General features: G+C 45.7%; 2 protein-coding genes across 2 annotated transcripts; both read left to right on the top strand.

The window, feature by feature from the left end:
- Positions 1-347: 347 nt before the first annotated feature.
- Positions 348-7,388, top strand: LOC117845234 (protein LEO1 homolog). The gene is made up of 11 exons (XM_034726199.2): positions 348-675; positions 1,505-1,848; positions 2,048-2,162; positions 2,692-2,874; positions 3,453-3,629; positions 4,007-4,138; positions 4,229-4,408; positions 4,938-5,069; positions 5,856-5,963; positions 6,051-6,275; positions 7,030-7,388. The coding sequence occupies exons 1-11, from the start codon at positions 415-417 to the stop codon at positions 7,189-7,191; spliced, it is 2,019 nt and encodes a 672-aa protein (XP_034582090.1). The 5' UTR covers positions 348-414; the 3' UTR covers positions 7,192-7,388.
- Positions 7,389-11,943: 4,555 nt separating this feature from the next.
- LOC117845462 (uncharacterized) lies at positions 11,944-14,674 on the top strand. The gene has a single exon (XM_034726511.2). It carries the CDS (start codon positions 12,040-12,042, stop codon positions 14,206-14,208), a length of 2,169 nt encoding a protein of 722 aa, XP_034582402.1. The 5' UTR covers positions 11,944-12,039; the 3' UTR covers positions 14,209-14,674.
- The last annotated feature ends 1,324 nt before the right edge of the window (positions 14,675-15,998 follow it).

The following is a 15,998-nucleotide window of genomic DNA, read 5'->3' as shown; positions in this document are numbered from 1 at the left end:
ATGCTTCAAGCAAGTTTTTCACCATTGTGGGATTGAGTTAGTTGAGTTTTTTTTATGAATTCACGATGAAAGGTGCATAGCTCGAGAAATGTTCCGTGCAACGTGAGGAGATGTCGCGGTGGGATTTTTTTTCGGTTTTTTTTATATGATGGCGTGTTCGATCAGACGATCAACTGTTTGAACTTGTATGAGTAGCATGTACAAGTTAGCTCTGTCCGAAGTATGTTTACTTGAGCTTGGTTTCTCCTACGGGGCCTCGTTTTGCAAGCCGGCCCAAAATGCACGTCCACCGAAAGCCCATTAACAACACCTCTCCCTCTCTCTCGGCCTCTCGGAAAAGGCAGGGCCCAAGACCTCGCAGACCCACGCCACGCCACGCCGGTGAGGTAGAGGAGAGGAGGCGACGCGGCGGCGATGGCGGGCGGCGACCGGGAGCGGGACGTCGAGGAGGAGACGCGGAATCAGATGATGCAGAACCTCTTCGGGGACCAGTCGGAGGATGAGGAGGACGCGGACGACGACGACGACGACGACGTCGTCGAGGTCGTCGACGACGACCACCGTCAGCAGCCGCCGCCGCAGCAGCGGCACCAGGAGCTGGACGACGACGTCGACGACGAGGAGGAGGACGACGCCCGCAGCCACGCCCACGCCCGCTCCGGCGGGTACCACTCCGTAAGCCCGCCAAGCTCCCAATCTATCTCCCTTCCCCCCCCCCCCCCCCCCCCCCCCCCCCCCCCCCCCCCCCCCCCCCCCGCGTGATTCCGATTCGCCTCAGCAGCTTGCTGTTTGCCGTCGGGCCTAGCTGGGCTAGGGCTTAGGTTTTGGTTTCGTTAGACTGGGAGCCTCGCGGTTGGGGATGCAGTGGTTCGGGGAAGGTGTGCGGTAGTGCGGATTTGTTCTAATTTTGCAGAGAAAAATTGGTGAAGCACTTGATTTTGACTTTTGGGTACGTAATGGACACATAGATACATAGATGAATCCATGGATTTATTTGCCTCATTTTGTCTCCAAGGCCTGTCCTGTGTACCACGAAATCCAACTTAAACATCTTGGTAACACTAGGAGGAGAAAACTGAGTCCAGGCACACAAGGGGAGCCTACTGGGGGCAGGCATGTCTTTCATCGCATCTATGACAGTTTAGCACATGTTTTCAGCTTTGTTCTGCTATATGAATTTCATTGCTGTACTCGATTGGGTTCAGGGAACTCTAGTTTAGTGTTTTCTACACTCAGTGCACCAATCTGAAAATTGCTAAGCTGTAAATCTATGTATATCTCGGGAATTTCTAGTGGTACCAAGTCACCTGAACAACACTGGACCTATCTTGGTGTTAATTTGGACCACTGTGCTCTGCTAGTGCCACCAAAGAGTTAAAGCTTAGCTCATGTAGTTTCCTTCTGCCCCAATTCTTCATCCTTACATAATGCTCCAGCCTTCTAATGTTGTGCGCTTCAAGGAAAGCTGTCTGTTTTAATGCTTAATATGGATGGATTTATGTAGGAAGAAGTGGATGGTGAGGCAGAGAATGGAGGGGAAGGTGAAGGCGAAAGTGAGGGACAAGTTGGGATGGAAGAGGAAAGTGAAGGTGAAGCTCATTGTGCGGATCTTGATCAAGGAGAAAGTGATGGGGACAAGGTCCAGAGCTCTCCGGAAAGAGAACTTGATGACCAAAGGGTGGAACCTGATGCAAGAGGAATGGACAGTGAAGATGAGGGCTACCAGCAGAGGACAGTATCTAGCAGAAGAAGGGGAGTTGTTGCCTCTGAATCTGAGGGATCCGAAGATAATTACTATGCTGATGGAGGTCAAGAAGACGAGGAACCTCGCCAAACAAGGAAACCAAGGTTAAGGGGGGAAAACAGAATGCTACATATCAAACTATACATTAGTATCCTTGTTAAGCCTTACAGTTATGAGTAGTTAATTCGATGGTTTACTAAATGTTAAGTTATTTCAGCAATGACTTTATCAACATGTGCTTCTCTTATTTTGATCCTTTATAATCATGTAGTAGCTTGTGACAGTAATAATGTTATTATGCAGCTCCCCAATGGAGGAAGAAAGAGATCAGGAAGTAGTTCGCGATGTGTTTGGTGACAGTGATGAAGATGAACCAGGTCCATATCGTACACGCCATGACATTGATGAAGATTCCCATGTAAGATTCAGTGATTATGTTTGCCTCCATTTTTTGACAATTTTAGGTAAGAAGTAGGAATAATCGCCTTAAAATTTCGAAAATGTCTGGCAGAATCCTTCATCAGGTCTACCCTAGAGTTTTCTTTTTCTATAAAAAACTTTCTGCTCAAAATTATATGGCTTTAAAGTCTAAATAGTCATTGGTTGGCTGCATAGTGTTAGTTTTAAGTGAAGATCCACAGAGGTTAGAACGTAGACTGTAAAGAGTAAACTTAGTAAATTGGCTCTTTTATCTTCCTTTCACGCTTGCATATGTAAGTCTGAGATTTTTAAGTCTTTCATGTGAAAATGTTTTTTGCTGGCACTTGATTTCTCCAAAGTCTGAATGGAAGCTATTTTTTAGCTTCATGTCTTGCATGTGTTCTACTCGAGTATTGATCCATGCATCCAGTCAGTTCTGAAACATGTTCACTTCCATTACCTGCTATCTTTTTCTATAGCATTTTTTCAAATTCCTAGTAAAATTTCTTCTTTCTTTTCTTTTGTAGAGATCGCCTATAGAGGATGAAGGGCAGTATGAGAAGGACATGCAACCAGATGATGTAGTGGCTGATGAAGATATGCACTATGAATCTGATGAAAATCGCGAACTGAACACAAAAGAGAAACCAGTTGGTCCACCGCTGGACTTGGTAGTTCCATTTAGGCAACCACCAGCTCGGCCTGACAAAGTGAGTTATTGTCATGTGATGAGGATACGTTTAAGCTATATCTTTGACCACATATTGCTGCTGTCTTTTTCTGATGAGACAATTCCATGTGGTTCATTGTTTGATGTTTATCGATCATCAATCTCGATTTGAATTTTCATGTTTTGGAGCATGCAGTTTAATAGCAATTTTTATGAATTTATAAGGTCATTTGTGTATTGCCTTCTTTATGTCAAAGGAATTAACAACATTTAATACCAAGCCCTGTTTTGTGTTGCTGTATATCCATTACTCACTGGTTAATATTCCTTGATATCTACAATGTTACTGCCCGCTGCTTGTTTCATTGATGATGTTCTCTATTTGCACCTTTCTACCTGGCTAGTGTTAGCAGAATCAAACAAGTGTGGAACTTGACCTTCAGTGAAACACTGCCGAAAAATCATTTATCTGGTTGCTGTTATTTTATGTTAAATCTGATAATTTAGCAAGCATGTTCTCTTTCAAACTTTTCATGCTTGGCTAGGGGTTTTATGATCCATGGTCAAAAGTAGCTATTCACATTGTGATTTGTTACTGACTGTTTTCCTATTTTCTAGATGAATGTGATCAAGGTATCAAACATTATGGGGATTGACCCGAAACCCTTTGATCCAAAAACATATGTGGAAGAAGATGTTTTTGTTACAGATGAATCTGGAACTAAGAAAAGGATACGGCTAGAGGACAATATTGTGCGGTGGAGAACCGTTAGGAACCCGGATGGCACTACATCTGTAAGTGGAATGCTGCCCATGTATCAATTAGGCTGGGAACTCACTAGCGTACTGATGATGATTGGCCTGATTCTTCTGTGTTTTAATTTTGCAGTTTTCTCTCTTGTTTTTAACTGCATTTTCCTTTTCTTTTATTTGGGGTACATGTTGTGTTCAAAGAAAGCAACTCTTTAGGCTATGTTTGGCTGCCTGTTGCTATGCCTAACATAAGACCCCTGCCAATTTTTAAGTTTTTATTTGATAGTTACATATAAACTTGTACAGTTTGTATTGATGGTTGTGTGCATATGCATAGATAAATTTCTTCGTTGATGCTTTCTGAGTTTCCATTTCTTTTCACTCTGGTTACTGAGGCTTTGAATATTTAATTATTGCAGTATGAAAGCAATGCACGGTTTGTAAAATGGAAAGATGGAAGTATGCAGCTTCTGATTGGCAATGAAGTTCTTGATATATCTGTACATGATGCGCATCATGACCAGTCCCATCTGTTTTTGAGGAATGGGAAGGTAAATAAGTCTTCTTTACTCTTTTTTCAATCATCACCATCATCAATGATTAAGTTTCAATGACATTATTAATTTTGAACTTTAATGCAGGGAATTCTACAATCACAAGGAAGGCTTTTGCACAAAATGAGATTTATGCCATCTTCCTTGTCTTCAAAGTCACATCGCCTGTTAACCGCACTGGTTGATTCTCAGAATAAGAAAACTGTTAAGATGCAAAAATGGTTTGAGACTAAGGATCCTGAGAAAGTGAAACAGGAAAACGAAAGGGTAACTAAATCACCATTACTTTATCCACTGAATGTTATATATGTGCATGACTTGTTTCTCCTATCCATTTGAACTAAGATCCCTGTTCATGTGTGAATTACTTGTGTTGTGTTGTGCTTTTCCTGCCACTTGTTTCTCTTGTTGGTAGTACTAGGGCTTGACTTCCTCACATTGATATGGAGTACTAATTTCTTAAGAAGATCAGGACTATCCTGATGTATAAACCTATTGATTCAATTACAAAGTCATTTTCTGAAGTTTGTCTTATATAAGTTTCTATATCAGTTCAGGTCTCACCAGCTTAAGCAGTATGAGGGTTCTAAAAAGTTCTGTTAGTTGGCACTCTGTTGCTACTGTTATGATGATTTGTGTGGCATGCTCAAATTAGTATCCCCAAAGAAAAAGTTACATCATGCAGGCACAACAATTATACCGTCAATTGAGTAATGACACTTGAGTCTGTTTGTTACTGATCTGTTTTTTTTTCAAAACTGATTTTGTCCTTTCTACTGATACGGTCATTATGCAGGCTTTGGGTCAAAATATTCGGGCCCATTCAATTCTTCAACGCAAAAGAGAAAAGGTGAACCGCAAGTACACACAACCTGCCAGGCCAAGGCGACAGCTTTCCCCAGGGTTCTTGGAAGATGCTTTAGATGAGGTTGGTTTCTTGTTGTTTAGCTGCTTTCTTCGCCAATTAGAAGGTATTGATATTGTTAGCTATTGCCCTATATAAATCAACTCCTGTTGCAACTTGCAACAGTGCAACTCCTGTCACGTTCATCTACCCAGTCACCACCAAAAAGGAAAGAGTGGAAAAGGGAAAAAGGAAACAAAATAAAAGAAAAGAAAGTTTGGTTCAGTGAACAGTTTGTGGTGCAGTCTTGCCTTGTTGAGATTTTATATGCGTGGTTAAATTCTGGAAATTTAGCAAGTAAAAAACTGTACTTAATAACTGCTTTCCCGTTTTAATTTTTTACAGTAACCAAACCTTTTTAGTGAGCTACAGCCTACAGTATGAATATGCCACTCATATACGTTTCGTTTACAACAAAATCAGTGTAAACTGGTTTTAAGCTTATTCCAGCTATGTCTTTAATAATGAGATATCTGTCATTTTTGTATGATGTGTACTCGACTCTTGGGGCTACCCCTTGTTGAACGGATACATGTAGGGCTACATGGTAATCTTAACCTGTTATTGTGGCTTATGGAATTTTAGATGCCTGTTTGAATAGCTGGTCTTTAGACATCATAAGTAGGTGCTGATTTACAACTTGTCCTAATGAATTGTTCTTGGATTTGACACCTCAAACAGGATTGTTCTGACCAGCTCTGAGAGACTGCCTAGTTTTGGGACATTAATGTTATGTTGCATCTGTCCATTTACCATCACTATTAACCAGAGTAGTGCCAAGTATTGATTGAAGTTGTTCATATTTGGCAGGATGATGAGCCAGAATATGGTTCTCGGCGAGTGCCAGGTCGTAGACGGTTTGAGGACGAGTTAGAAGCTGAAGCACTAGCTGAGAGGCGTATCATTAATGCAAAGAAGGTGAGCAGTTGAGCTCATGATTTTCAGTTCTCTCTTTAACCAAACTTTTAATATTTGTACTTATCTATATGCCCTGCACACTTTCAGTCAAATATGAACAGAAATGTACCCCGCAATACATCGTACCCTCCTGCTCGTCCACCGAGACGTCAAGTTGATGAATACTCGGAGAGTGAGAGGGAGGAGTCAGAATATGAAACTGATGGCGAGGACATTGAGCACTCACCAATTCGTGGAAGGGAAGATGAGCTTGATGAGGATGAATACGAGGAAGATGCTGAAGAAGCACCTTTGTCGGATGAAGAAATGGAGGTTAGATTTCTGGGCCTCGAACACCAGTGTTTCTTTTCCATAGTTTAAGCACTGTGGCTCTTTTTAGCAATATATAGCAAGATTCAGGTTTTTCTTGAGCTAACATGTTAAAGAATGGAACTCTGCTCAGACAAGAAGATTTGCAGAAACTTTGATCATATAAGACTAGAATTTATTTGAAATTCAGTTTAAAGTCAGAATTCTATGGGCAAACTTTAGTCAGTAAACTTGGATTAATTGTTATTAGACTGGTAAAGGCAGGCTTATCAGTTTTGCCAATTTTATCTGAATTAAACTGTTAAACATGAACAAAGGCAGGCTTATCAACTCTGTCAATCTTATCTGAATTGAACTGTTAAACAAAAACAAATGAAGTAGCAAAACTTGTTTATCGTTTTATATTTGAAAGCATGAATATCATAGTCCATTTTTTTCGTAATTCCTGGGCAAGAAAGTGATAGCAATGTCGGGCAGCAAGAAAGTGATAGCAATGCCGCGGTCTAGTCCTGCTGACCATAAAACAGAAAGGTTTCTTCACCCAGAAAAGCAGGAATCATTGTAGAAAGCAAGCGACTTGCTATCGTTTTAAATTTCTGTTGTGCAGTCACCTTTAGCTTTTTGAATTAGGTGTACACGAAACTCTTCGGTTATGGAATTGCGCTCCATGAGTGGGACACCAAAACCTGGAACAAAAAAGAAAGACCATTGCACATTTCTATATTTTACTCACAATCAAAATGGTACTGCGATGCAGGCACCGAAGCGGAAGAGAGAATCAGGAGGCGGTGGGCACAGGCGCGAGGAGCTGGTCTCCGAGGAGGAGGAGGACGACGACGACGACTCTCCACCCAGGAAGCAGCAGGCTGTTCAGCATCGCAGGAAGGCTGTCGTTTTCGACGACAGCGACGAGGACTGATGATGAACAGGGGAAAACTTGTAAAACGTTGGTGTATGACCTGCTACAGTTGTCTTTCTTTTTTGTGTGTGTTGGAGAATCGTTGCCTGGAAACAGAGAGAATCGTTAACTGTTGTTATTCGGCACGCTGCTGGTTTGTTATTATTATTATCATCAAGATAAAAGAAGAAGAAATGAAGTAAAAAATTCACGCGAAATTCCCGTGAAATTTTTATGTTGAGAACAGAGAGAACCCCGTTGGTGGTATGGTCGCCGCAGCACTGACAGTGTATGCGTATGAATGTGAAAAATACACCCCACCCCCCCTTTTTTTTCGAAATGATTGTGAAAATACTGGGTACATGGAGGTGGCCGTCCACGCCGGAGCCGGAATTGGGGCGGTCGCTGTCGGCGGAGGATGACGGATGGACGATTCGTCGGGGGAGACCGTTGACCGCGTCGCCGACACGGCCGGCGACCGCCACGTCGGCGTCCACGCCACTGGTCGTCCTCCCCCGCTTCCACCAGTCCACCACGGCCCGTGTCCCGAGGCCAGGCGTGTCCGGCTGCACGGGACCCACCCGTCAGACACCTCACCTTGAGGCCTGCATGTGGGACCCTAGGCCCGCATCGGAGAGAGAATATCACAGTATTATTTTAAGGATAGCAATAGTTGGTGGCAGTTGGCAAGATGGGTCATCAGGTTGCCGCTCTTTCCATGGGGCCTCAACTGCAAGCCAACAAAACCGCATGACGTCAACCCCATCTCACCCTCTTGCTCATGACTTTCTTGCACGCTCACACCTCACTAGGCACTCGAAAAGTGATCTCTACTTCTCCAGCGTGCGTGCGTGAGACTTTGAGAAACGATGTCGCATGATTTCGCTATCGAGGAACTAGAACGGTTGCTTCGATTTCATCGACGAACCTATTGTTCCCGTGTTAATGCCAAGGTTACCTACTTCTCTTCTTTGCTAAGAGGGTGCAAAGATCGTCAATAATGTTGCTCGTACATCATGAAATTTCATCGAGAAGTTTTTGTCTCTAGATCAGTTAGCTAACACAGAGTGATATAAACAAGAAAAGGACAAGATTTTAGAGACATAAAGAACAAAGAGACGAAAAACGGTGATGCAAGGCAACCTTCAAGAGAGAACCAAGCACCACCGCTTTGCCTAAGCGGTGTGCACAATATCCTAGTCTACATTGCTATCGTGGAGCCTTGCATGGAGGCAATGTGTTGACAAGTGAGGGTCCACATGACAAAAATTCTATCACAAAACTAATTAAATCTTTGTATCTATTGTACGGTCCACCTACCAACAGATAGACGACTACATGAGGCGGATAGCTTAAATAAGGAAGAGAAATTTTTTAAAATCGAGGATCCAAACTTTGGGGTTAAAGGTACAGAGGGACTTGCTTTATAGCCCCTAACTTTGTGTTGATTCTCCACCCCTAGTTTGGCTAGCTCTTGTCACTTCTATGTTCATACTTACCTTGTGATGTTGATGTCTTAAAAAGTAAGTACAATCTTTCATATTATGCCTTTTGTCGCTTCTCTGTTCATACCAGCCTTGTGATTTTGTTGCCTTAACAAGTACTTGAAAAATTAAATATTCTACAAATAAACTATGCTATCTTTGATTATAGCTGCCTACCTATGTATGGTTAGCTTGGGACTCAACAGCGAAGCAACAACAAATTAAAATTAAACCCAATCGAAACTTTCTTGCGACTCTTATCGAAACAAGAAAGATCATATATACACTTGAGAGTATATTATGATCTATAAATCGTCGTCTACTGCTCCCGCGTGTGTGCGACTCGATGTCGCGTCATTTTTCTACCAACAAGAAACAAATGATTTCGATCGATTTCTCATCGACCACAATATCGTCATTCTCCATATGTACAAGGTGCTTCTCTTCTTTGGCTAGGAAGGTGCAAGAACCACGATAATGTTGTCCATAGAACGTACATGAGACGTGGCTAAACAAGTTTTGTCTCTAGCAACGGTTGCCTAAACGAGTGAAATAAAGAATAAAAAGAAATCACTGGAGAGAAATAAGAACAAAAGGACAAAACACATGATTTAAGGGAACCGACCATATTTTTCAAAAAGAGAGACAAGGCACCACCATCTTGGTAAAATGGTGTGGCCCACTACCTTACTCTATATTGCTACCTGCATGGAAGCCATGTGTTGATAAGTGAGGGTCCACGGGACAAAATTAAAGAAGTCTTTGTCTCTATTGTACAACCCACCTACCACTAGACAGTTGAATGTTATTTAATAACTTTAATAAAAAAATAGAGGAATCTTAGTGGGGAGGAGTTACCATTATTTCGAGACTAACTTTAGGGTCAACACATGGAGAGACTTGGATGCAAATTTTAAAAATAAAAGGTTGGAGGGTTGAGAATAAAAAATATACTTCATAACCTCTTGGTCCTAGTTTTGCTCTTGGCACTTCCTATTTCATAGTATCCTTGTGATGTTGTGGCACTTCCTATTTCATAGTATCCTTGTTATGTTGTTGCCTTAGCAACTAGTTACCAAATTCTTTACAAATGAACAATCATATTTTTCATTACTACCTAGAATGCAATCGGAGTGCAAGAATTTCACGTGAAAGAATTTTTCGTTTCCCAAGTATTATGTACCTACTACGGTTTTGGGTAACTATATATATTTTTTTGAGGGGAGGGGTCCATAGTTAATATGAAAAATGGAGGGATGAAATGTTGTCAAGTCATCATATAAAATCAAATATGGGTGTCAAACTCAATACACATGCTTCTCTAAGGTGGATTGGAAAAACACCAGCCAACAAATTTTGGGTGTGTCGATAGATGGCTGTTCGAGAAAGTGGTTGTACCATGCTACTTCCTTTTTTGGAACTCTATTTTTCCTTCTCATTTTCCTTCACCTCGTCCTCTAACAAACTCTCTGCATCCTCCCGAATCCCAATCTTAGATAACGAGTTTGCTTGTGCACTCCACACTTCCTCCACCCAAATCCTAGGACCCTACTAGCATTGGCCATGTCCAAAGCTTGTGGCAAGCATAGAGTTCTCCTATCTTGTGATAAAAATTTTGTACAAAATTTTTGTAGGGAAGGTATCCTTATCAATCATTTGAGATATAGTTTATCATTAATCAACATTTGTAACTGTTGGATCCCTCCATATCCATCCCTCCTCTTTCTATCCCTCTTTCTTCTTCCTCCATCCTCTTCCTCGTGCAGCCTTCGTCTGATCCCGGCGCTAGGAGCGACGAATCCGCCGCAACGATCCTCCACCCAGCTCTAGCGGCCCACATCACCTCCTTCACTGCCCATCGCCTCTGGCCGACATAAATCTGTCCGAGTCAAACGGCCCCGCCGCTTCCACCATCTACGGGGTCCATCCCCCACCGTCCAACTGCGGCAGCACCCTTTCCACCTCCGCTTCGCCGCCATCTCTCCCACCTCCACTGTTGGCTGGCGAGCCACCGTGGAGGTCCTCTATTCCTACAACCACAGGTAAACCCAACCCAACCCCAAACCCTCAAACCTAACCTCAAATCCTCCTCTCCAATTCAATCCCACTAGAAATTGCAGTGATTGACACTAATGCCAAATTCCAATTGATTGATGAGGATTAAATTTTTTTATACATATAATTTATTTTGCAAATTTTTCCTAGTATAGATCCTGTTGTTCTAATTTTGCTTTAGCACGTCCAATATTCACATGAAAAATTTCAACAGACCTTATAAGAAATACCAAATCAGACCTCAGCAAATTATCATATCTCCGCTATCGCAAGCTCCTCCTCCGACGAGAGTGGCACTTCAACCACCACTTATGTCCCTTGGAAGGGAGGGGAGGAACATGACGGCATCCACTGACAACCTCCTATTGATGGCGAACAAGCAAATTTGGTAGAAGAGAAAGAGTGCCGGTAGGAATGAAAAAGAAGTGGGGCGAGTGAGGACTTGAAAGAGAGAGCATCCATTTTGTAGTGGCCAACTTCCTCAACAAGCGAGTGCGATCATAATAGATTCCTCATGGGCTCACACTCGCCCATCTTGGATCTCACACATCTATTGGGCCGTTAATGGGCTATGACCTCGTGGATTTGGCTGGTTTTAGATTTACAACTAAGCGACAAAGAGTAGCTTGATGTATATGCAAGAAGGGTGGCGCATATTAGCGGGAGCATAGTCGTGTAAGGGGTCGTTTCACGTAAGTTTGGGCCGTGAATTAGTGGGCTGGGCGGGATTGATGTTTTCGAGAAAAACATGGGCTCCTCTTTTAAAACATTTAAAATATATCAAATTTGGCGCCAAATGCTCTTCGACTCGGAGTGCGTGCAAACTTACCACTCTTGGCAACAATTTGCAAATTTAGTTAGCATCATCCACCTTTAGAATGACTGACACGTAGAGATGACGCAACAAATGTCTAAACCATGTTCACCGAAAACTTACAATTCCTTGTAATGGTGGATAATTCACACCCCAAAATGGGATTTTCCAACTGAGCAGCCAACGAAAAGTAAAACGCCGATAGCAAGTGAAAGCACTACGGCGACGAACAGAGAAGAGAAGGACTGCAGCAGCAGCCACGAAGCCGGCAACGCAGAAATGAACAACACAAGCCGAGCATCTGTCACGGTCTGCACCCTCAATCTTCCTGAAATTGCACTCCGGTCCTCCATTTCGGTCCATGAAAATTCTGCCGTGGGCCCCACCGCGTACTACTAGTCTTGTACCCCGGTCCATCGACAGGCATAGACCCGAAGTCACTCGCCACTGACTAACTCAAACAAGCTTTCCAGTTTCCACCACCGCTTGGAGGTCCTCGTCGGCGACTAGCCGGAGATGGCCTTCCGTCGCCGGGGCACGGTCTGCCCCACCACCGTCCTCTTCGTTCTCGTTCTCCACCTTCTCGCCGCCTCCTGCGCGTCCTCGCCACCCCAGGAGCAGGACAGGTCGGCGCTCCTTGAGCTCAAGAGCGCCCTCTCCTCCGGCTCCGGCGACCCTCTCCGCCAGTGGGCGCCGGAATCAGGCGCCCACCACTGCTCCTGGCCGGGGGTCACCTGCCACGCGCGGTCCCGCCGCGTCGTGGCGCTCTCGCCGCCGTCCCGACCCCGCCGGCGCCTCGCCGGGGAGCTGTCGCCGGCGTTCGGTCGCCTCACCGAGCTCAGAGAGCTCTCTTTCCCCGCCGCCGGGCTCCGCGGTGAGATTCCTCAAGAAGTCTGGCGCCTGCGGCACCTCGAGGTGCTCAACCTGGCCGGCAACGCCCTCCACGGCCGCCTGCCGGCAACCTTCCCGGAAGGTCTGAAAAGCTTGGACCTTTCCGGGAACCGGCTGTCCGGGAGAATCCCACCGGGGATAGCCAGCTGCGCGGCACTCCGGCGCCTCCGGCTGTCCTCCAATTCGTTGGATGGTTCCATCCCGCAGCAGATTGGGAAGCTCGCGAAGCTCCGGGTCCTGGAGCTGTCCGGGAACAGACTGACCGGCGGCGTGCCTCCGGAGCTCCTCCATTCTAGGGCCCTCGTCAAGATGGATCTCAGCAACAACTTGCTCAGCGGTCAATTGCCCTCAGGCCTCAAGGAGCTCAAGAACTTGAAGTTTCTCTCGTTATCCAGGAACAATTTCAGCGGTGAGATACCTTCTGATTTGGGCCAGCTGAAGGCACTGAAATTTCTTAATCTCTCCAGCAATTCTCTATTAGGGGCTGTTCCCGTTGAACTTGTGGGTGTACGGAATCGCACTGTTCTACTTCTTGACAATAGGCTTTCAGGGGAGATTACTGCTGCTGCTAATCCTCACATGCCATCAGCATCAGTGGTTAACGTTTCTTCAGTTACAGAGGTTACTTCCAGTGTGAACCCATCACGCCAACCCACTGAGCTATTTACAGTTTCTCCCAGATTAAGTATGCGATTGCTGGGTGATACAAGCTCAGGCACTCCTCCTGATGGCAGCAGCAGCAGTGGTTTGGGAATCAAAGAGATTGCTGCCATAGCTTCAGGTTCAGCCATTGTCGTGATTCTGTTAGTTGGGCTCATCCTGTGCATCTGCACAAGGAAATGTGCTCTGAAGCCCTCAAGGCGCTCTCTCAGGAGAAGGGAAGTCAAGGTTTTTGACAATGTTGATATTGGAGCCCCCCTGACTTATGAGACGGTTGTTCGTGCCACTGGAAATTTCAATGCTAGCAATTGTATTGGCAATGGCGGCTTTGGTCCGACATACCGAGCCGAGATTGCCCCTGGAGTTCTTGTGGCAATAAAGAGGCTTGCTATCGGGAAGCAGCACGGTGACAAGGAGTTCCAAGCAGAAATCAGAACTCTTGGGCAGTGCCGCCATCCTAATCTTGTCACTCTCCTGGGATACCATATCAGTGATTCAGAGATGTTTCTGATATACAACTATCTGCCGGGTGGCAACTTGGAGAAATTCATAAAAGAGAGAACTAAGAGGCCAATCAGTTGGAGAAGGCTTCACAAAATTGCTCTGGATGTCGCTCGTGCTCTTTCGTACATGCATGAAGAATGTGTCCCCCGCATCCTGCACCGAGATGTCAAGCCAAACAACATATTGCTTGACAATGAATGCAATGCATATCTTTCTGATTTCGGATTGGCAAGGCTTCTCCGGAACTCGGAAACTCATGCGACGACAGATGTTGCTGGTACTTTTGGTTATGTGGCCCCCGAGTATGCAATGACATGCCGTGTGTCTGATAAGGCAGATGTATACAGCTACGGAGTTGTGCTTCTTGAACTGATCTCAGATAAGAAAGCGCTGGACCCATCATTTTCTCCGTATGGAAATGGTTTCAACATTGTTAGCTGGGCTCTGAAGCTTGTCCAAAGAGGCAGAGTCCGGGAATTCTTCATTGAAGGCTTGTGGGATAAGGCCCCACATGATGATCTGGTTGCGTTCTTGAACCTGGCGATCCAGTGCACGCAGGAGTCTGTTGCTTCTAGGCCTACAATGAAGCATGTGGTTCGGTGCCTAAGGGATATCCGACCACCTTACTAGGAACAGCAAGGCAAGCACCGATAGGCTGATAGGTAGGCCGTTTTCCCTGCCCAGGAAGTTAGCAACTGTGGAAAGGAGGCGCGCTACAACAAGGAGGTGGCTTGAGATGCCGTCGATTTTATCTCCTCAGCGGGCTCGTCTCCACCAACTGTAGTGATGCATAACATTTCAGGAAGCTGAATGTTTCCTTTAACAAAAAAAAAAGTAGAAAAAAAAGAAAATAAAGGAAGCTGAATGCTTCAACAGTTCTGCAACTGCACAACATTTCAGCGGCATTACTTTTTTTTTCAGAACACAAAAAAGTAATGCCGCTGAAATGTTGTACAGTTGCAGAACTGTTGAAGCATTTGGCCTTCTGGAATACTACATATATCAGTATAGCTGATGGCTTATGACATGATGTACAGTTTGACATGTATGGGATTGATGAGCTTGTGGTGTTACCGTTAACTGATGTTCATGCATATGGCTTGGGTTGTGCCTGGAACGAGGTGCGAATGTGTGAGCTGAATGTTGATGTGATTGTGAGAATCTGCTAAATTAGGTGATTGCCACTGCTAAAGTGCTAATTGGGGAGTCTGCTAGCTGTATGCCTGTATCTGCCAATTCCAGATGCTGTCGATGCCTCCTGTTGTTGACAGTTGCCGAATGCAGAGGTAGTGCTTTGCCGCTGCTGCTGCTGCTGCTGTTTCTAGCGTTGTGTTGCGTTTGCTGTTATTCTAGCAGAGGTGGTTCATGGTCATGGGGAATGTTTCCGAGAAATCCGTTCAGCTGAATTGTGTGTGTCCGCGTTTTCTCCTCCATGAAACGACTGACGAGAGATGCCGCCCATGACAGAAGAAGCCCCAAAGAGCACACCACAGCTTCAAGAATGTTGAGGACTGGACGAGTTGCAGAGATAGAAACTGCTACTAAAACGGTGGCTAGGCAGGTTCGCCGGCGGCGACGGTGGCATCCTCGGACGCGCCGAGGACGGATAGAAGCTGATGTGGGCATGTGGCAGTGAGCAGAGCAGGCCCCCGCTGTCGATGGCCACCGTCATTGCGGCTCGCTGCCGTGCAAAGGACTCGTGCGCTCCGTCGCTGGAGCCTGGCAACGGCGGCGCACCGGACTCGCCGGCGCCACGCGTGGGCGTCCGCGTCCCGTCGATGGACTGGCAGAGAGGGGGAAATTAAACGGACGTAGGAGACAATTTCCGAATTATCTGAGCCGCACAGTGCTGATTGGACGGACGGGACGGACCCAGGACGGTATCTCATTTACCGTCCACCCCCGGGGTCGCCACGCCGGAGCGCCGCCGCGTTTCGGCCGTCCACTTGGCCTCCTCGAGAGCTCTCCGTCGCCGCAGCATGTGCCCACCATGGCCTCCGCCCTTTCCTCTGCCCAACTGCGTCTCCGACGCGCCGCCCTGGCCGCGGCGGACCTACCCACGGCCGTCGTTCGCGCTCAGGGCCGTCGTGGGGTCGGCATCCCAAATGTTCTCCGCGGCGGAGGGTTACGTTTCCGGAGAGCCCAAGCCCATGGTCTCCGTCGAGAAAGAGAGATGTGTCGACAAGACAGATGTAGAGAAACAGAGATACTGCTCGGCGACAAGGATGGTTAGGTGGCGCCGGCGGAGGAGGGATGACATGGCGAGGACTGTCTGTACATGGCGCAGCCGTGCAAGCAATTCATGCCTTTTCAGCAAGTGTCTTTGATTCCTGGCAGCAACAACAGGAAGTGGGTATCTCATGTTTCGCCTCAACCCTTGGCGAATTCGCACTTCGCAGCAGCTGTTCAGTCGGTGTCTG

This window comes from Setaria viridis, chromosome 2 (assembly GCF_005286985.2).
Source record: "Setaria viridis chromosome 2, Setaria_viridis_v4.0, whole genome shotgun sequence".
Classification (NCBI taxonomy): domain Eukaryota; kingdom Viridiplantae; phylum Streptophyta; class Magnoliopsida; order Poales; family Poaceae; genus Setaria; species Setaria viridis.
The sequence above is the reverse complement of the archived record's forward strand: the minus strand, read 5'-3'. Positions and strand labels throughout refer to the sequence as shown.